Here is a 20,498-nt window from a genome sequence, read left to right as displayed (position 1 = left end):
GTGACTCTTTCTACGCATTCAAGATGGACCTTTCAAAATCTTATGACCGTGTGGACTGGGTGTGCTCACTAAGTTGGGTTCCAACCCCAGATGGGTGAGTTGGGTCATGGCGTGTGTCACTTCTGTCCGTTATGCTATAAAAGTGAATGGTGAGCTTTCTAAGGAGTTCTCCCCTTACAGAGGTTTACGTTAGGGTAATCCTCTTTCTCCCTACCTGTTGCTCTTTGACGCCGATGGTCTTTCCAGGTTACTGAAGAATGCGGTAAATAAGGGTGAACTCAGAGAACTAAAGATTGCGCGTTCTGCCCCTGGGATATCTCACTTAGTTTTTGCTGATGATATTACCTATTTTCAAAGCAAATAGTCAGCAAGCTTCTGTGGTAAAAATGGCAATTCAGGAGTTTGTTAGGAGCACAGGCCAACTGGTTATCCATGAGAAATGTTCCATCCTTTTCAATTATGATATGAGTGCCCTGTAACTAGGTTGGAAGAAGTGAAGGAAGTTCTTCGTGTCCAAAATTGTACTTTGAGGAGAAATACCTAGGGCTCCCCATGCCGGAAGGGCGGATGAAGGCTGAGAAGTTTCAGCCTATTAACGATAGGCTCAGCAAAAGACTCTCAGACTGGAATAAAAAATATATGGCCATGGCTGCAAAAGAGGTTCTCATCAAATCCGTTGCTCGGGTGCTTCCCACTTATACGATGAGTGTGTTCAAGATGCCAATGAGTTTCCATGAAGATTATATGAAAGTCATTAGGCAATTCTTCTAGGGGGAGGAGCAAGGATAGAGGAGGGTTCATTGGGCCTCTTGATAATGCTTGATCAAACCTAAAACCCAGGGGGGAATGGGTTTTCACGACACTTGTTGCTTCAACCAGGCTCTCTTAGCATGACAGGCTTGGAGATTAATCCAGTCGCCAAAGAGTTTATGTGCCCGCCTCTTCAAAGCAAGGTGCTACCCTAACGGCAATGTCCTTGATACAGTGTTCTCTGGTGAAGCATCACAAGCGTGTAGGGGAATCAAATTTGGTTTGGAGCTATTAGGAAAGGAGTAATCTGGAGGATTGGAAATGGAAATTCCATCTGTATTTGGAGGGACAATTGGATTCCTACAGAACCATCCCTAAAAATTATTGGCAACAGGAAACGGTCCAAGACTCGCAGAGTGTGTGATCTCTTCTTACCTGAGAGTAAGGAATGGAATGAGGAGTTGGTGAGAGAGGTGTTTTGGCCAAATGATGCGGAGGTGATCTTAAAGTTAAAGATCCCTATACATGAGATGGAGGATGCTCCGGCTTGGCACTATGAATCATCCGGGCATTTCTCTGTCCATAGTGCCTACAAGCTGGCATATAATTTGAAGCACTGTAATGACAACCAGACCGGAAGTAGCAATGCTCCTAAGGGGGACAGGAATATGTGGAAGTTGGTGTGGAATGCTGATATCCCAAACAAGGTCCGATCCTTTGGTTGGAGGTTGGCCTGTGATAATCTTCCTACAAAGCAGAACAAATGCAAAAGGAATCTGGAGATAGATGGTGCGTGCAATATATGTGGTATGGCAGATGAGAACAGTTTTCATGTTGTTGTGGAGTGTACCAAAGCCCGGGCCTTACGAGATCAAAGGGTGCAGGATCTTCCGGAAGAAAGGGTTTTTAATTACTACGGGCTGATTGGCTTCTAATCCTCCTTGCAAAAATCAAATCAAGGCAGCGGGGTTTGGTGCTTCTAGTGTTATGGCGTGCTTGGTTCCTTCAAAATGATGTGGTCCACAACCAAGGGAAGCGCTCCATTATAGATTCGGTTAGATTCCTGCAAAACTACATTGTGACTTTTTCGGGTGAATGCCCCGCCACTGATGATAAGGAAAGAAGTCGGTTGATGCGACTACTCCCCGGAAGTGCCATATGCCAGTGTTGAACAAATCTAGACCAAGCCTTGCGGGAAAGTCTAGTTGGACTAGACCTCCAGTGAGATGGTTGAAAGTAAACACGGATGCTGCGTTTGTAGCCAATTCGGGTGAATCTAGTGCTGGGTACATTATAAGAGATTACATGGGCAGACTTGTTAGAGTTGAGGGCGTAAAACTCCATGCCTGTGCGAGTATCGAAGAGGCTGAAGTTTGTGCGTGTGTCACTGGGCCGAAGGCTGCTCTTGAGTTAGGAAATGAAAAGATCATCGTTGAATCTGATTGTGTTGCGGTTATTTCGAACATTTCGTCCCCTGCAACCCCTTTAGCAGCTTGGAGAGAGCATTATATAGTGATTAGGGAACTTCTGCAAGATATCGAACATTGTCTTTCGAAAGATAGGGAGAGGTGGCAACAAGTTTGCTCATGAATTAGTCAAGCTAACCCAGATCGGTGGTAGGGGGGCTGTCTATATGGTCCAACTACCACTGGATTTGGCATTGCTGGTGCTATCTGATTGTAATGACTGTGATGATATTTTAATATTGCAATATTTCCCTAAAAAAAGAATGATTTGGCTCATTAAGAAAAGTTGAGATCATGTTGGACATGGGTCTCCTGAACTAGGCCCAGCGGGCCTGGCCCGCTGCCACACGCATTCACGGACTCGTGATCTTGTTAGAAGGAGGATTAGCGCCGTCAAAGGGGTCCAAAGTCCAAACCCCAAGCAACATTTCCTCAGCCAGCCCAACAAACCCGCCCCGGCGCCACCGTCCCCGACCAGCGAAACCGCCTCCCGCTCCTCCCCACCTCCCTCCTCCTCCTCCACCCTCTCTCGGCCTCGTCGCGGACGCCTCCTCCGGCTGCTCGGGTTCTTCCTCCAAGGCCCTCTCCCTCGCCGTCTCCTGGTAAGCCTCGCCTCCCCAGTCCCCCCCGAACCCCGCGTCGCTGGGTACGCGCGTGCTTGGCTTGCTTGCTTGATCCCGTGGTGTTGGTGGACCTGTGGGTTTCTCTCTCGGTCCCCGAATCTGATCCGCGGCGCCGCTCTTGTGTGTTTCTCCGCCGCAATGCTCGGATTCTTCGTGTGTTGACGGGGGAGGTTTTCCTTGTCCTCCGCCTCGCTGGCGTTCTCGGTTGCTTTTCCGCCGTAATTAAGTTGCGAAGCTCTTGATGGTTGATGCTCGCTACCGGAATGTTGGATTTCTTCTCGACTTGCTGGTGAAGTTTTTCTTCTTCTCGTTTTCCGATTCTTCAGGATTTTTGCTTCAGGAAAGTTCATGGCGCTGCTAACTCTTGATGCTCGCTAGCGGAATGTTCGATTTCTTCTCGACTTGCTGGTCGAGTTTTTTCTCGTTCTCAAATTTCATGGCGCTGCTAACTCTTGATGCTAGCTGCGATTCTTCAGGGTTTTGGCTTCAGCAAATTTCGTCTGTTTGTTTCTCGTCCTTGGTTCAATCTCTAGTCCGTACGGTTCTGTTTGGGGGTTCAGAATTCACTTGACTCACTCTTGTTGTTTCTTAGTTTCCAGCGACAGGCGTGATGGTAGAGGAAAAGAGGGAGAGGGCGGAGGAGGCGTCCGACAGCCCGCAGAAATCCCCGCGCCTGGACCCGCTGGCTGGTCCTGGCTGCAGCGACGCGCCTGCGTCTCCGACGGAGTCGAGCGACGAGTGGCCATCGTCCGGGGAATGGGAGGCGGGGACCAGCAGCGACAGTACCGGCGACAGTATGGACGACGGCGGGCGGTGCGAGCACATACGCTTCGACCTGGATATGGTGGTACATGATCTCAAGGTCGCAAACCAGGTCCTCAAGGAGCCTCGGAAGTGCCAGCGTCGTAATTGCAAGACGACCTGGGAGGGAGCCAGTGAGGACGACCAAGGGATGATGAAGTGCATAGACTGCGCCTATTTCTTCTGCTCTGGGTGGCCGGTGGACAGGGAGGATCCGCAGGGACACGCCCGCTGGCACGCCGGCGAGCACCAGCATTGGGTTGCTCGGTGGTGCGATGAACCGAATTTGGGATACTGCTTCATGTGTTCACGCCCTATGAGGCTCAGTGACTGGAGCGAAGATGACTATGCAGTGGCGGCCAGAAATGAAAAGGATCAGCAGATGCCGGGGGATAGCGTTGCAAAGGATGGCTGGGGATCGGTGTCCGGCATTGCAAAGGATGAGCGGCAAAGGGTGCCCAGAATTGCAATGGACGATGTTGCGTCTGGGTATGCTAATGGCGATGGCCACGTTATCAGAGGGATGCCGAACCACGGAGAAACATGCTACATGAATGCAACGCTGCAGTGCCTCCTTGCGCTTGGTAAGCTGAGGACAAAGATTCGAAGTCCGGATGCTCATTTGGGGAGCATTGGTCTGCACCTGCGGGAGTTGTTCGTAGAGACACGCATTTCGAATGATGCCAGAGGCATGCTGGACCCATCCATGATACTGACAGCTGTGCGTGAGCGTTATCCGGATCGGTTCGAGGCCTGGAAGATGGAAGACAGCCATGAGTTCCTTCTGTCTTTATTCAATATTGTGGATGCGGAGGTGGAGGAGGAAAACGGTAGGCATGTCTTGGAAGGGGGTGAAGTGTTTCCTACATTTAACGTTTCTCTTTTTTGGGGGTCAGCTGTTTGAGACCACATCCTGCCAAAGGTGCCCGCCTAGTGATCCTAAAACCGTTGATTTCAGTGAACTCTATTTGTCACTTCCAGAGAAGGATCCTCCAGCCAGAGTCGTTGCATCACCACCAAGGAACAAAAGCCACGGATCTCAAACCGACAAGAGTGATGAAGATAATAAGATTCAAACAATTGCTGAAGGCAGTACTTCTCCTATTCCCGGTTCAGGATTGGGAGATGGGGCAATGGAGAAAACCCCCAGGCCTTTGCAAGTTGGTAAGTCTATGCGCTCCTGTACTCAACTTAAAAGGCAATGTTGAGCATCTGAGATCATACAACTTTTGAGGAAAGAATGCAGGAACATGCGGAATTGGGTGATCTACTAGTATTATTTGCTATTTCTCTGAAAACAAGCAAATGGTACTTTTTGGAATGGAGCTTCATTACTAGCTAACCAGAGAAAACTGTCTGGACTTTACACATGGATAAAAGAAATAGCAGGAAAATCTTTTTGGGTGACTACATAATATCTGACAGGATGTTTCAGCAGTTTTAACATGGCAAAGGTGTTCACCGTAGTGTAGTAGTTCAAACTGCCATGGGAAGACCAGGATCTTGAGTCCTTACCATCATACAGTAGGTGTTACTCCAAATGGTTGGTCAACTTAAGTGTGTTTGGATACTGTCGGAAAAAAATAAACAGCTTAAAGTGTGCACAATTGTTATGATGGTAATTGTTATGGACGTTTTACACATGGATAGAAGAAATAGCAGGATAACCTTTGGGGTGGCTACATAAAATCCGACAGGATGTTTTCAGCAGTCTTAACATGGCAAAGGTGTTCACCGTAGTGTAGTAATTCAAACTGCCATGGGAAGCCCAGGGTCTTTAGTCCTTACCATCATACAGTTGGTGTTACTCCAAATGGTTGGTTAACTTAAGCGTGTTTGGATACTGTCGAAAAAGATAAACAGCTTAAAGTGTGGACAATAAAGATTCTATGCAAAGGATGAGTGAGGGCTTCTGGTTGCATGGTCTTGCTAATACTAAGCCCTGTATGTTTGAATCTGCAGATTTTAGTGAAGTGAAGGATGTTGTACACGGTCATATGCAGACTCAGAAGAATGATGTCCCACAAGAGATCAATGAGGTGCCAATAGAAATTTTGGATTTCATTCCTGAATTATTTGATGACACTGAAGGAATGGAGGAAGCAACAATAGATTCTCGCAATCCAGAAGATAAGGAGACGACTTACTCAGTAAAAGTTACTACCAAAGAAAAGGAGGAAGCTCAGAGCAGTGATATTGTTCATGATGAGGCCGAACATATGAACTCTCTTGTGTCGATTGAGGACTGCCTGGAACTGTTTGCGCGTCGAGTGAAGGAACGTTGTGAGAACTGTTCCAAGGTTGCTGAACAGATCATGGCAAGCACCAATATAAATACGACTGTTGATGGAGATCAGACTGAGCTGTCAGACAGGAAAACATGCCCAAGTGAGCGATCTAGTGACTGTAATAGCTTGTCCGTAGAATCTCCAAGTAGGCAACCATATCGTTCAGATGTACCTCATCAAGTTATACTCTCTGAAAACATAACTACTGAAGAAATCACTTCAGGGACGAGCTGTGGTGAAAAGGACTCCGCCTCTTGCAGCACAGCCAATGAAAAAGCTGAAATTGATCAAGGTGTACAAGAAGCTGGGCTTCCAGCTGATAAACAGACTGACCTGCTCGGTGCTCAGGATAGTCCGGATACCAGCACTCAAAATCAGGGTTGTACGAAGCAGGCAATGCTGGATGGTCATATTGCCCAAGAAATGGAGGAAAACCAAAATGAGCAGAAAGATGGCAACAGTTGTGCAATTCGAACACAGTTGATTAACAAGCTACCAGCTGTATTAATCATTCCATTCAAGAGATACAGCAATGATCTTTCTAAACTGAGAGGGCATGTGAGCTTTAAGGAGATTCTTCATCTTGGACCATTCATGGACCCCAGGTACCGACTTCTCACACTTCTACACAGCCATATGTAATACCTTTCTTCTATGTCAATTCTGATAAGTTTCTGATCTTTAAGTAAGCAAATAACTACTTTGTTTCATAGTTTCTTCCTACTTGCCATAGAATGCCTTCTCTTTGAAAGAAAAAAAATAAGAGATTTAAAAGACGCTGGCATTGTAGATCAAAGGATCATTCAGACAGTACATTTTTCATGATGTTCTCGTTGTGTATGGAATATTGTGTACTGTGTGCACATTAGTTTTTTTTAATCTTGATCAGTAGATATCTGAAATAAGCAGGCTCTTAAGATTGGGCAAATGAATGATTGGCACACATAGTGGTAATTTCCTGGCACGATCATCTTAATTTTCCTTAGCAGAGTTAGGTTAGGATATCTTCACTCTTGTTTCTCACTGGAAGAGTAACATGATTTAGATTAAAGAAATGTGAGCAAACAAAACCAGTCTTATAGTTACCAGGGAAAGATTTGTTATCAAATCAGCAAGACAATCTAAGGGCATGTTTGGTTTATGCCCAAGGTTGCCCTACTAAAAGGTTGGCCAGCCAAAATTTTGGTTGAGGTTTTGCTTGCCCATGAGTTGGCCAAAATTGGCTAGAAAAATAAACTAGAGTGGGCAAAAAAGCGTGGGCATTCCAAAAAGGTTGGGAACCATCAGACAAGTCCAGGCTTTTTTTTCATGCCAGAAAATTAATCGGGTAGACTTTGGTCACAATCCGGACATACCCTGAAGCTGCATCAGTCTAAACTGCATTTCCAATGCATACAGTGTTAATTTGTGCCTTTGAACACAACTTGCCCATTTAACCATGTAGTCTTGCAATCACATCTATTTCAGTGCTTGTGGGCTCCAACTCTTGTAAATGCCAATAGGTAACAGCTATCCTATTTATTTATTTGTTACTCCCTCTGTAAACTAATATAAGATATTTTAGATCACTAAAGTAGTGATCTAAAAGATCTTACATTAGTTTACAGAGGGAGTATTTGCGAAAAGCTATCCTATTTTTGTTGCATATGAAAAAGGAAATATGGTGACAATTTGAGTGAAACTAGTTTGGACCATGTACCATGCATTTTGCGATTTGAGTATCAACTGAATTTTAGTGTTCACTCAGACTCATTTGGACCAGAACCATGTACATTGATTGAAACTAGTTTTTTGTATAATGATATAATTATTTTTGAATATGTATCAGCTATACTGGCTGTCTGCCACAAATTCTATTCAACGTAGCAGTGTATCACTGGCGAAGTTAGGGTCATGTTCTAAACTTATCATACCATGAAAAGTTATTATGGTGACATTTTCTGGTCTTTTTGGTGGTTATGCCTAACCTTGACCACTTTTATTTTTGTCGAAGTTATTATAGTTCTGGATTAGTATTTTCAACGTTAGATGGGTATACATCTTGCAGTGGCCTTAATTTCTTGGTATTCGAATCAGTCACTTAAGTGCTGTCTGTTTATCTGATAGAGTATGCATTTTGTTGTTTTCAAGAAAGACAGGCCATTGTTGGTACTCGAGCTAATCATCAGTTTCTTGCTAACTGAAATCCTTACAGATGGGTTAACTATTTTGATTTTGTCTTGCCTTCAGTTCTGAGGACAAAGATAACTGCAGCTACCGTCTAGTTGGTGTCATTGAGCACAAAGGGCATCAAATGAATGGAGGGCACTACATTGCTTATGTGCGGGGGGCAGGTCACAACCATCAGAGCAGTGGTTCTTCCTCATGGGTTCGTGCAAGCGATCTCGACATCAAGGAAGTCTCCCTAGAAAAAGTTCTCGGCTGCGAGGCATACATGCTTTTCTACGAGAGGATGGAGGACTGATGCATGTCCGGCATTGCACCCAACTAAGCAATCAGAAGGGCACTGACAAAAGAAGCAGAAGGTGTTTTGATGGCCTGGTGTACCGTCCTACTTACATAGTCACCCAACTAAGCAATCAGAAGGGCACTGACAAAAGAAGCAGAAGGTGTTTTGATGGCCTGGTGTACCGTCCTACTTACATAGTCTATAGAGTCTGTCGTCCAGTCCAATTTTGTTGATTTTGGCGGGCTGGGTCATTGCAGTTGCATGATTTTGCATTGGTTGCAACTTGTAGCGTGGTCAGCTGGAGAGAAGCATTTTTTTTCTGTCCATGAAAGTATAGTAATTCTTGTCAGAACGACATGGGATAGGTACGACACTGAATATTTTTTGTGAGAAACGAGATTGAATACACGTAGGAAGACACTGGATATTTTTTGTATTCTGCAATTAGATACACCTCTGAAAATAAGCATGCAGGGTTCTGAACTTGTTTTTTTTTCCTGGATGGGGAGCATGCTCTGAGAACTTGCTGCCTTACTGAACTGGTAGGCTGAAGCTGATTTCGTTTAAAAAAAATTCGCTGAGGTGCTCAACAGTTGGTTCCTGTGGGTGTTTATGTGTTTGAGCAGATTTTTTTTAGTAGCCTCAGTGTTGAGCAGCTTTGTGTGTGCTGGTGGCTCCAGTGGAGAGTGTGGGCTGCTTTGGTTGCTTCTGGGCCGCAGATGCTACTGCCAGTCTGCCACCGATGTGAGGGAGAGGGAGGGAGATTGGAATGCAAGCGAAGGTTGCATGCGTTGGCTGGGATGGATGGCGACTTGGAACTTTCCTCACCCCGCAGCGCCAGCGACAGTGTCGCTATATATGGTGGAGTTTCCAACGAGTAAAAAATGTGCTTTAACCTTTTTGACCGTCCTTTGTTTTTCCACCCGATCGAAACAGATTGGCGAGTCGTGAGTAGTGAGCCAGATTCGAGCCAGCCGGTCGGCGCACCGGCGTGCCGCACAGATGGCGACGTCAGAATAGCTAGCGATTGGAGCCAGATTCCTGAGAAACTGCCAGCTGGACCAGATCACTCATCAAATCGAACCAATTCTCGTCAAAATCCCCAACACCATCCATGGATCTCGCCTTCTCGGCATGGCACGGCACGCAAGCGTGCCTCCGACAGATCCCACGCCTCGCCTCGCCTCGCTCCTGCCGCACTGCACTGCACTGTATTGCAGTCATCATACGTCGAGTCCCCTCCCCCCTCCCCTCTCCTCCCCTCCCCCGCCTTTATTTACTCCCTTCCAAACCGGTGCGCAACCGGGCGCGAGCCGAACCCCCCGCGATTCCGCCCCGAAATCGTCAAGATCCACACCACAGCACGCCGCTCCCTTCGCCGATGCGATACACGCTCTCACGCGCGCCACGCCCTTCATTAACCCGACACCCTGCCGCTGCTGGCTAGACCGAAGAATAATAGGCGCTTCCCTTCCCTTCCCTTTTCCTTTCCCCGCCTTGTCCTCTTCTTCCACCTCGGGCGACTGCCTTTGCCCAGACACCGGCCGAGATGGAGGGGAGGGTGCTGCGGCGCAGCGTCACGCTGGCGGACCAGCTGGCCGCCGTGGGCCCGCCCGCCGCCGCGCCGCCGGGGCAGCCGGGCTCCTGCAACCTCCGCGACCTGCTCAAGCTGCGCGACGAGGACGACGGCCGCCGCGCCGCCGCGGTCACCCTCGCCTCCGCCATGCAGGCCGACCGCCGGGCCAACTCCTCGCCGCCCTCCTCCAGCGCCGCCGTCGCGGCCGCCGCGGCGCGGACGCTGCTCGACATCATCCGCGACGACCAGCCGGCCCCTCCCGCCTCGCACGCCGTGGTCGCCGCCGCTGACCCGTTCGTCCGCCGCGCGGTGTCCCTGCCGGCCCCGCAGACCACCCCTGCCCCGGGCCCCGCGTTGACTAGACCTGTGGCCGCCCCGGTGACGCCTCCGGAGGCGTCGCCGCCTCAGCCGCCGACGGATCGGGAGGAGGAAGAGGAGGAGCAGGGGGAGAGGGTGTCCCTCATGGCGCTGCTGGAGCAGACGGAGAGGCAGTGGAGCGCCGGCGCCACAGTGCAGCAGGAGCAGGACCCGGCGGTCGCCGCGTCGGAGCCGTCGTCGCAGGACGCGCTGGTGCCGGAGGACGACGTGGAGCTCCCGGAGACGGGGCGAGGCGCAGGCTGCTGCTGCGTGTGCATGGCGCGGGCCAAGGGCGCGGCCTTCATCCCGTGCGGCCATACCTTCTGCCGCGCCTGCGCCCGCGAGCTCTTCGCCGGCCGCGGCCGCTGCCCGCTCTGCAACGCCGCCATCCTCGACGTCCTCGACATCTTCTGAGACCACGCCGCGGGCCCCCCCATCTGACCTCTTCTCAGCCCGCCGCCGGCCACCTCGCCGGGAAAAGGAGCTACTGCAGCTGAGTTAGGATCCAGACATAGATAGATCCCTCTGGCCTCTGCCCATATCTGTAAAACCCGGAAAAAAAAGGAGATAACAGCATGATCAGCTCGAAATCACCATCGTCGAATCCCTAGTTGTTACAGCTTGCCAGAGACCAATATCGCTTTTTTTTTGCGAAATCAATATCACTTCTTCTGGATTGCGCATTTCTACTTTTGTTTCCTCATTTCAGTTCGCAATTCCGATTTGTTACTCCGTGTTGGTAACCAATCAATCAGGGTGGGTGCCTGGGTCTGGGTGGTGGCAGGTTACACAAGATTACTTGGGTTTGACTCGAGATTAATCTATCACTACCGGAATTACATTCTGCTATACTAGTAGTACTACCAGCCTTGTTGTCCAGCTAGCAAGCACGCAGTGGGAGTTTGGAGATCTCGAGATGCCCTCCATTGGGAGTTCCGATTTGTATTAATTTTATTGTACTCCGCTCCGCTCCACTCCACTATGCAGCTCTCAGGCATGAACACATTTAATTCACTCTTCACTTGCGTGGAGCACATTTCATGTTCAGTTTGACTAATTCACATCTAGATGTTTTTTAAGGATGTCACATCTAAGCTCCTATAAATACATAATGCAGCAACAAGAAACAAAAAAACTAGGAAAAAAAAAAGATCACAAACAGAGTGGACATCAGCTTAGATATGACATAGTTAGATGTGTCCTAGACAGACCCTTTCATATTCATATTTTGTTTGTTCAGTGATGCACGATGTCATGAGATGTCAGGCTGTCAGCGCATTTTTAGAGTGTGATTTGCCGCCGCATGCCTCAATTCGGTCCGCGATAATCGTACAAAACTGTCCTAAAAATAAAAGAATTTGTACTAGTACTTACTCGGAATTGAGCGGTAGATGTAGTAGGACGAGCGTTCATTAATCGCGGGTGATCCGTCAAAGCTCGGCGTTGGTTCAATGATGCGGACCCAATGAAACGGACGGAATTGCCCGGGCTAGTGCGCCAGAGAACCTTCCCTTTCGTCCTCTGCGATGACGGGGCACAGGGGAGAGCGTCGCGTCGGTCGACGCATACGCCCGGGCCGGTTCGGCGAGCCGCTCACCGGCTCGTCCCCAACCCAGCCCGGGTACGAGGTTGGGTGCGGGACGCTAGCTCGCTCGCTCGCTCACATGGCAAAGCTAGTTGATGAAGCCGGACGGATGGCTCGCCGCACCAACCCGGCCAATTTGTTAGCAGCAACCGTCTTTCCAGCGTCTCATCACATCACACCATCGGCTGGGGTTGGGGCTCTGTTTGGGCGCGAATACGGGTGCTTTGCTGCTGGCGGCTGCATTATCGGTGGCTTTTGCCCGGGTTAGTGCCTTAGTGCAGTGCAGGCGTCACTCACAAGGTCTGATCTGATCCATTCCATTGAGTTGGGTAAGGAGGTAATAGCACCGCAGGTCCCTGTACTTATGATGATTTAGTCCATATATTGCAAAAGTGAATTGAACAGTCCTTGAACTTGCAGCACATGAGCAAGTTTAGTCCTGGTCCTATCACATGCAGCCAAGTGGATGAGCTGTTCAGCACGGCACATTTTGCACTTAAGCCCCTACCGTTTTCCCCTATCTACCCGCAGTGCCTCGTCTCTGTCGAAATATTCCAGCGCATGTGGACGTGGCCGTCACGACCGTGCTCGACGTCGATCCCGCCGTTGTGGACATGGTGTCGAACCCTCTGTCCGTCGCCACACGAATGAGGGCTTGAACGGCGGCACCGCCGGCCTCGGCATGGACCGGAGCAGGATCTGCGAGATGGCCTGCGCCTTGGGCCGCTCGGCGGGCGTCGGGTGGCTGCAGGCCAGGCTCAGCATGAGCAGGCGCTCGGCGTCGTCCTCGTCGAGGCTGGGGTCGACGGCCTCGAGCGCGCGGCCGTCGCGGTGGAGGCGCCACACCCAGTCCACCAGGAAGTGGAAGCCGTCGATGTCGCAGCGCGGGCGGCGGCCGCAGACCACCTCGAGGAGGACGGCGCCGAAGGCGTAGACGTCGGACTCACGCGTGGCCTTCTCGGTGTGGTAGCACTCGGAGGTGATGTAGCCGACGGTGCCGTGCACGCCGCCGCCGGCCTCCTCCATGTAGGAGGTCTTGTCCGTCTCGATGGTGCGGGCCAGGCCGAAGTCGCCGAGGCGCGCGGTGAAGGCGGCGTCCAGCATGATGTTGGAGGCCTTGAGGTCGCGGTGCACCACCCGCTGGTCGAACTGGTCGTGCAGGTAGTGCAGCGCCGACGCCACGCCCTGGACGATGCTGTACCGGAGCTCCCACCCGAGCGGCTGCCCCGGCCGCGACCCCGGCGCCGAGCTGAACAGGTGCTGGTCCAGGCTGCCGGCGAAGATATTGGTACGAGCTGCGATGGATCGGTCCATCATCTCCGTCGATGGCGACCGAACGGATCACAAAAAGATTTGGGCCGAGGCGGTGGTTGCAATGCATGTGCGAGTGAACATTCGGAAACTGGGAGATGCATGCGAACGCACCTTTGCGAGCGACCGGTCTGATTCCTCGCGCACGACGCCGGCGTCAGCGCCGGCGCCGCCGCTGCCACGCCGGCGCCTAGGCTTGGCCGGCTTCGTCGCCGGCACCTCCTCGTCCTTGACCTTGACCATGACGCGGCTGAGCTTGACGTGCCGCTTCGTCGCGAACTCCTTCAGCACCCCTGCTTGATCGGGGCGCAACACCAATCAATCGAGAAGATCTCGTAAATTACTCCTCGGTGGGAATAGAATAGGAAACAAGATACTAGCAAATAATGGAGTACGGTGACACCTAGAACGCCAGCTCGGCCCAGAAAGTTATTACGGGTAAAGCTCCACTTAATCCGCCGCTCTAGTAGTCAAAAAACGGCATTTAAGCGGACGGCGAGAAGCGGGAATAGCAGATTAATCCCTCGCCCGTCGCCATCGAAGGTACTCCAGTACGTACGTACACCCGCAACAAGTTAACGCCGGAAAACATTTTCGGTGCGGCGTCTCAACGCAAGCGATCGGAGGGGGCGGCGGGAGCTTGGAGGCGGTAGACGCGACGTACCTTCGAAGCTGACGAGGCGGTAGACGCGGCCGAGCAGGAGCGTGTCGTCGGGGCGGAGCAGCTTGAGGTGCTTCACGGGAGCGGCTCCTTTGGATTCTCCTCAGCGTCACGGGAGCGGCTGGAATATTCCGACAGAGAGGAGGCACTGCGGGTAGATAGAGTAAAACAGTAGGGGCCTAAGTGTAAAATATGCCGCGCTGACCAGCTCGTCCACTTGGCTGCACGTGATTGGCTTAGGACTAAACTTGCTCGTGTGCTGGAAGTTCAAGGACTGTCCAATCCATTTTTGCAAGTATAAAGACTAAACCATCACATGCTATGCAAGTACAGGGACTTGGGGTGCTATTACCTCTTGGTTAAGCTAACCTTCCAGCATCGCCCATTCGTCCACGTCGCACCTCTGTCATGCTTATCCCGGCCTGTTTCGATGGAATGTCTCCACGTTAATACTACTGGTCAGGACTCGCGCCAATCAGCAAGTGTGGCCGTGCCCGGGAATCTAGTCTAGTGTGCTGATGGAAAGCACCTCTCCTCTCTCCTGTTCGGATTGAAGGAATTATTGATCAGGATTCATGAGAGGTGTGCTTATCTGCCCCTAGTTTTGTCGTCTCGGACGGCAACGGCGCGCGCCGACGTGACGGGCCCGGAGAGGAAAAGAGGGGTGGACAGCGACCGTGAGCGCTCCGTGGAACGCATGGGAAGTCGGCCGGCGCCCGGCGCGGCAGCAGTGACGCCCGGCCTTCTACGGGAAACCCGGGCGCGGTGCGGAGAAAATTTGGGTCGGAAACATCGGTTGACAATGCCCTGTTGCAGTTGCTGTATATTCCTGGCGTGCGGCAGCGAGCCTGGTGCCACCGCCACGCGCGGGAACGGCAGGGAGGCGGAGGAGAACGTGGGGGAGATCTCTCAGTTTCAGCGCGATGATTTGGGCTTTGCCCAGGAGCAAGGGCAGATTGTGGGGGTAGTTTGCATGCAGATTGCGATTGATACCTGTCCTAGTGCCTCCATGCTACTAATGTGTGTGCTCATCACTTTTAGGAAAATCAAGTAAAGCCCCAATCAAGCCTGATTGCTAGTGGACTAGTGCGGATCGACGGGTGTGGTCCATTCGACTAGGCAGCGAATCTACGCGTCCGAGGTCAACAGGCTCGATCGACCCGAGCCAGGACTTTGTGGGCAGACCTCTTCACTGCCAACAAGAAATAATGGATTGCCATGTGCATGATTTGGGATCGCCGTCCCCATGTCGATATTTTCGGCGTTTCCGAAACGAAGATCAATATTTATCTGGTATATATCCCGGACATGCTCAAGTTCCGTGGAACATCATGTTGAATCTAGCTTCTCTATGCGGAAAATGGTTTCAAATATGATTTAGTGCATATTTACTGCCCAGAGCATCTCCAATAGAAGATGTAGATATAAAAAACCTAACTTTTGCATTTTCAGACCCCAAAACACCTCTTCTATTGACGGTGAAAGACTCGATTATTTAAAAGTTCACTAAGGATGGGATGTACTCTGCTTCCTCGGTCTACAAGGCTCAGTTTAAAGGCCTCACCTTGTCTGATCTCGTTTAGTTTGTGTGGAGGGTGTGGGCTCCCCCAATCTTAATATTAAAATTGTCATCTCTTAAAAAAATAAAAAATTCCATATCTTAATAATAAAAAATGCCGCCTCTTAATATTAAAATTGCCATCTCTTAAAAAAATTAAAATGCCATCTCTTAGTATTAAAAAAATGTCATCTCTTAAAAATTAGAAATGCCATCTCTTAAGACAAAAATGCCACTCTTAATATAAAAAAATGTCATATATTAAATAAATAAAAAATGCCATGTAAGATAGCATTTTTCCTAGAGAAAATGCCATCTGGTGAAAAAAAGGTAAAAGGAGGGATTGAGATTAGAGCCCAGGTGACCCTGGGCAAAGGGGTGTGCCGCTAGGTAGTTGGCTAGCTCCAGTACTTTGAATATATGGTTCGCTGGCATTTCTCTTATAGCGAACAGGTTTGCGAATCCGACGTGGCCAGGATTCTGTGTCAGGATTTGTGCAAACGAAATCGAAGGGAGATGGGGAGGCGGGGGTCACTGTGAATTCCCTTCTAACTGACTGTCGACATGTAACATTCTCGTAATATTTTCATGATCAGATATGTAAAAACTGTGAATACTTGTGTGAGTACTTGAACTAGATCAAGCTATCATTCATGGAGTTTCAACCAGAATTCAAAGATTGCAAGCTGGAAATTCAGACTAACCACTCACTCTCTATCCTATCGCCTCTCGGCCGAAGCCGCCTATCCTTCCAAGCTATCAATGTCATCCTCGATCTGCTTCCTTTATAGCCGTTAAAGATTCACGTGGTCCACTCGTCGTCGTGGACCCGTGCCGGCTTAGTAACTCTTCGCTTTGGCCGAGGGCGCGGCCCATCTTCCTGTGCCACTTCTTCTCTTATCAGCGCGTCCTGTTCACCATCACATGTTGCCGCGTCAGTACTACTACAACCCCCTGACAAAAAATGACTTGCCCCCAAGCCGGAGCACGCGGAAATATTTGCTTGAGGAGTGCCAAATCTTCCCAGGTAGCTATGGCTTCAGTCGCCCACTCCACTTCACCAGTACCTGAGTTACAGTCTTCGGTCCCCGCTGAATGATACGACGCTCCAACACGTGCAAAGGAATCTGAACACTTGCATTAAGTAGAGGAAGCTCTAGAAACACTTGTTGATCAGGCTTCAAATGTCGCTTAAGAAGACATGGAAAACCGGATGTACTCCGCAATGGGCAGGAAGATCCAGCTTGTATGCCGCTGCACGCACACGGACAATAACTTGAGAAGGCTCAAAATACTTGAATGCAAGTTTATGATTGGCACGGGGAGCAATATAAGCTTGTATATAAGGCTACATCTTGAGGAACACCGAGTCACCCACATCAAACACACGCTCTATTCTGTGTTTGTCAGCTTGTAGTTTCATACGTTGTTGGGCCCGTAACAGGTGTTGTTTAATACATTCCATGACCACATGCCTGTCCTCAAGCCACTGCTGCACATCCTGATTGCCAATAGCATCTCCTGGTGATATTCCAAATATAGCAAGGCCGATGTCCATATATCAACTCAAAAAGAGTTTTGCCCGTAGCTGAATGCCAGGTGGTGTTATACCACAATTCACAGAATGGCAACCACTTGGTCCAATGATGAGGATGAGCACCGATAAAACAACGTAAATATCCCTCCACATGTTGATTAACACGTTCAGTCTGACCATCAGTTTGAGGGTGTTGGCGAGAACTCATACAAAGTTTGATTCCCACTTGTTTGCACAGTTCTTGCCAGAATTTACTGGTAAAGATAGGGTCTCCGTCACACACAAGTGACACTGGCAATCCATGCAAACAATACACTCTTATCCAGAAATACTCTGCAACTTTGTTGGCTATGTAAGGGTGCCTAAGAGCAATAAAATGCCCATACTTTGACAGCTTATCAATGACCACTAGTATGCAATTGTATTGGCCTGACACAGGTAAATCATACAAAATCCATGGTCATCATTTCCCAGGGAGTATCAGGGGTGGGTAAAGGTTGCAATAGACCTGGGTAAGGCGCTCGTTCTGGCTTAGAGAGTTGGCAGACTTCACATTGTTGCACCATATTTTTGATCTGATATTTCATACCCTTCTGTCGTGGTGGGCGCACGGCAGATGCCAAGGGATGGCTAAAGAGAGGAGGAGGCTCGAGGGCGCTGGTGGACTCCAGAGGCGAGGTTGGCATGAGCGGGCGCGGGACGCCGGACATACCCAGGTTCGGGGCTCTCCAGAGAGATAATACCCCTAGTCCTGCCGAGTGTAGTTGGATGATCGATAGTACAATGTTGCTCCTGGAGCTGTATGGAGGAGGAAGGAAGCTGGCCGAGGCTTGGGCTGCTCCTTCTCTCCGGTGTTGCTGTTTTGTGGCTACAATGGTAATGTTACAAGTCGGTGGGTCCGTATTGTCGGTGTCCGGGGACCCGGGCTGGGTCCCGCTGAGGGCTTGTGGTTCGCCGGGTTCCCCTAGGTGCGGGCCCCGCATGCCTAGGGGGACTGTGCGCCGTCTTGTCGATCGTCAGGGCATGGCCGAGTTGAGTCACGTACAGTGCTCTCCGTCAGGTTGCCGCTTGCTGTCGTCAGCGGTGAGGGCGGGGGCACTGTAGCCACGCCGGCCCTGGTCAGCGGGTAGGTGAGGGGCACTGTTTCCACGTTCCTGCTGACCAGAGGCATGGGCGGGGCACTGTTGCCTCGGTCATCGTTGATTGAAGTCTCGTCCCCATCATACGGCCTGGATGGGACGGGAGTTCACCCGCGGCTGGATTGCGTAGCACGCCATGGGTGGCGCTGGCTTGGTGAGGAGGCTTTGGCCGTGCCGGGTTCGGCTGTCTTGCGCTAGTTGTTGAGGCCGAGTCAACGTGTCTTGCCGGGTCGGCTAGTCTGGCCGGCTTGCGGGGCTTGGCCGGGTCGAGCGACCCGGCCAAGCGCGTGCCGGTATTGAGGGGCGGTGCCAGCCCCGTTGTTTTTTTTGAAGAGGATCCGGGTTCCGTTGCCTGCCCGGGGTCCATCCCCCCGGCAGTAGTCCCCGAAGCTGTGAAGGTCCGCCGTCTCCGGATGAGTGGGCCTTCGCAGTTTCCCCCTTAAGCAAGGTGGATTCTGCGAGCGCCGGGTCCGGAAACACCCACTGTGTGCCGGTTTTCTCGGAAACCGGATCGTGGCATCCCGGCCGTGGCGGGGACCGAGAAGTCCGCCGAATCTTGGGGCAATCCCTCGGGCTTTGCGCGGGCGCCACGTGGTGCCCGGAAGTAGGAGGAGCCTGACAGGCCACGCGCGTGACGGGACCGGGCGACGGGCTGGGGCCCGCCGCCGCGCGCCCTCGGCCCAAGCGCGCGGATTTATTGCGGCGTCCGGGGGCCGGTTGCTCTTCCCCGGGCAGTTACTGCGTGTGTACGTGTGCACTTATTGCGGGGTAGTGGAACGGGCGCATGCAGACGATCCCACTTCCCCACTTCCGCACGTTCAAACCGAGGGATATAAATCGGGGGGCAGGCTGGCGGCGGACATTATTCTCGCTCGCGCCCTCCCGTCCCTTTGCTCTCGCTCCGCTCTTTGCAATTGACGCAATGCAGCACCCGCTGCTCCGAGCAGAACTCCTTCGCCGTCCATCTTCCTTCTTCTTCCTTTGATCATGTCGCTGCCATCGGGCTCCTGGATGGGTTCGAATGTCACCTCCGAGGACGTCACCCAACTCCGGGTGACGCGGCGCCTGCCGCGGGAGACGGACATCGGCGTCCACCTGCCGCGCAGCGAGCAGAGGCCTTGGCCCGAGGGGCAGGAGCGCGTGGTCTTCCTCACGCACTTCGAGCACGGGTTCGGGCTGCCGGTGAGCACCTTCTTCCGCGCGTTCCTGGAGTTCTTCGGGCTCCAGCCGCATCATCTTGGCGTCTGCGCCATCGTCCAGCTCTCCAGCTTCGTCACCCTCTACGAGGGGTACCTGGGGGTCGAGCCTACGATCGACCTCTGGGCGCGCTTCTTCTCCTTGAAGCAGCAGGGCCCGTCGGCCGGGGAGTTCGCCGATTTCGGCGCCGCCGTCATCTCGAAGCGGTCAGGGGCGGATTTCCCCAAGATCCCGCTGGAGGATTCTGCCAAGAAGTGGCAGAACTCCTTCTTCTACGTCCGCAACCTTGGTGCAGATCACATCAACCTTCCGGCCTTCGCCATCGCACAGCCGCGGGCGAAGACGAACTGGGGCTACTCGCCCATGCGCCCGTCGCAGGAGATCGTTAATCTCTGCGAGCGGGTGACGGTGATGAGGACGCAGGAGGGGCTCACCGGCACTGACCTCCTCGCCGCGTTCATCGTGCGCCGGGTCCTTCCGCTTCAGGGGCGCTCCTGCCTCATCGGCGAAATGGTCGGCCTTCAAGACCCCAACCGCATGGGGTCGACGCGGCTGTCCGCGGAGCAGGTCGCGCACGGCGTGAATGACATCTCCAAGGCCAACCTTGGGGAGGACTGGCGGTTCGGCAAGGCGCCGTACAACCAATCGAACCCGACGCCGCAGGTGAGTGTCTGGTCTTCTTACTTTGCTGCCGCACACCTTCTCATCCGTCCTAACGCGACGCGGGGGGTACTTCTGAACACGATTCGGCATCCTTACGCCCGGGCCCCATCACAGGTGGAGCCGGTGGCGCCAGAGGAGCCCGCGGCTCATGGCGGGGAGGAGGAGGCCGAGTCCGACGCCGGCGCTGGGCGTCACGCGGGTAAGTCTCGTGTTTTTCTTCATGTGTCTTGAATTGCTGACCGCGGCACGGAACGGTCGGTTCTGACGCCAGTTGTCAATGTAGTGGCTTTGGGCGGGGGAGGCGGCGACGCGAGCGGAGCCGGGTCCTCACACGGGGCGGCGCTGAGCCGCCCGCATGGGAAAGACAGTGTCGCGCCGCGACCCCGGACCCCGAAGCGCACGGCGGACCCGGCCGGGGCCGGGAGGCTGGGCAAGAAGAAGTGCGGCGGCGGGCACGGGAGGCTACCCAGTCCCGGTCTTGGCGGGGTAAGCTTCATCTCTCGTTTGCACTCAGATTTTTTTCTTGAGATAGTCTTG

The 20,498-nt window shown here is 51.9% G+C and overlaps 3 protein-coding genes across 3 annotated transcripts; 2 read left to right on the top strand and 1 right to left on the bottom strand.

Annotated features, from left to right (window-relative positions):
• The first annotated feature begins 552 nt into the window (after positions 1 to 552).
• On the top strand, positions 553 to 8,665 carry LOC109737519 (ubiquitin carboxyl-terminal hydrolase 2). Its single transcript, XM_073503987.1, is given in 5 exon segments — positions 553 to 660; positions 3,432 to 4,513; positions 4,515 to 4,804; positions 5,603 to 6,533; positions 8,158 to 8,665. Coding segments are annotated over 5 exon segments (2,646 nt in total). The 3' UTR covers positions 8,393 to 8,665.
• Positions 8,666 to 9,662: 997 nt separating this feature from the next.
• LOC109737454 (uncharacterized) lies at positions 9,663 to 10,990 on the top strand. Its single transcript, XM_020296588.4, has one exon. The coding sequence runs from the start codon at positions 9,927 to 9,929 to the stop codon at positions 10,722 to 10,724; it is 798 nt and encodes a 265-aa protein (XP_020152177.1). The 5' UTR covers positions 9,663 to 9,926; the 3' UTR covers positions 10,725 to 10,990.
• A 1,264-nt stretch (positions 10,991 to 12,254) lies between these two features.
• On the bottom strand, positions 12,255 to 14,443 carry LOC109737588 (probable L-type lectin-domain containing receptor kinase S.5). The gene is made up of 2 exons (XM_045231700.2): positions 13,871 to 14,443; positions 12,255 to 13,499 (listed from the first exon to the last, which is right to left on the bottom strand). The coding sequence occupies exon 2, from the start codon at positions 13,210 to 13,212 to the stop codon at positions 12,472 to 12,474; it is 741 nt and encodes a 246-aa protein (XP_045087635.1). The 5' UTR covers positions 13,213 to 13,499; positions 13,871 to 14,443; the 3' UTR covers positions 12,255 to 12,471.
• Positions 14,444 to 20,498: the final 6,055 nt, after the last annotated feature.

The sequence above is a fragment of the Aegilops tauschii genome, chromosome 7 (genome assembly GCF_002575655.3).
Source record: "Aegilops tauschii subsp. strangulata cultivar AL8/78 chromosome 7, Aet v6.0, whole genome shotgun sequence".
In the NCBI taxonomy this organism is placed as follows: domain Eukaryota; kingdom Viridiplantae; phylum Streptophyta; class Magnoliopsida; order Poales; family Poaceae; genus Aegilops; species Aegilops tauschii.
The sequence above is the reverse complement of the archived record's forward strand: the minus strand, read 5'-3'. Positions and strand labels throughout refer to the sequence as shown.

What these genes read in the sequence shown, in the direction of transcription:
- LOC109737454 (XM_020296588.4), top strand. Translation starts at nt 9,927, where the DNA reads ATGGAGGGGAGGGTGCTGCGGCGCAGCGTCACGCTGGCGGACCAGCTG.
- LOC109737588 (XM_045231700.2), bottom strand. Translation starts at nt 13,212, where the DNA reads ATGATGGACCGATCCATCGCAGCTCGTACCAATATCTTCGCCGGCAGC.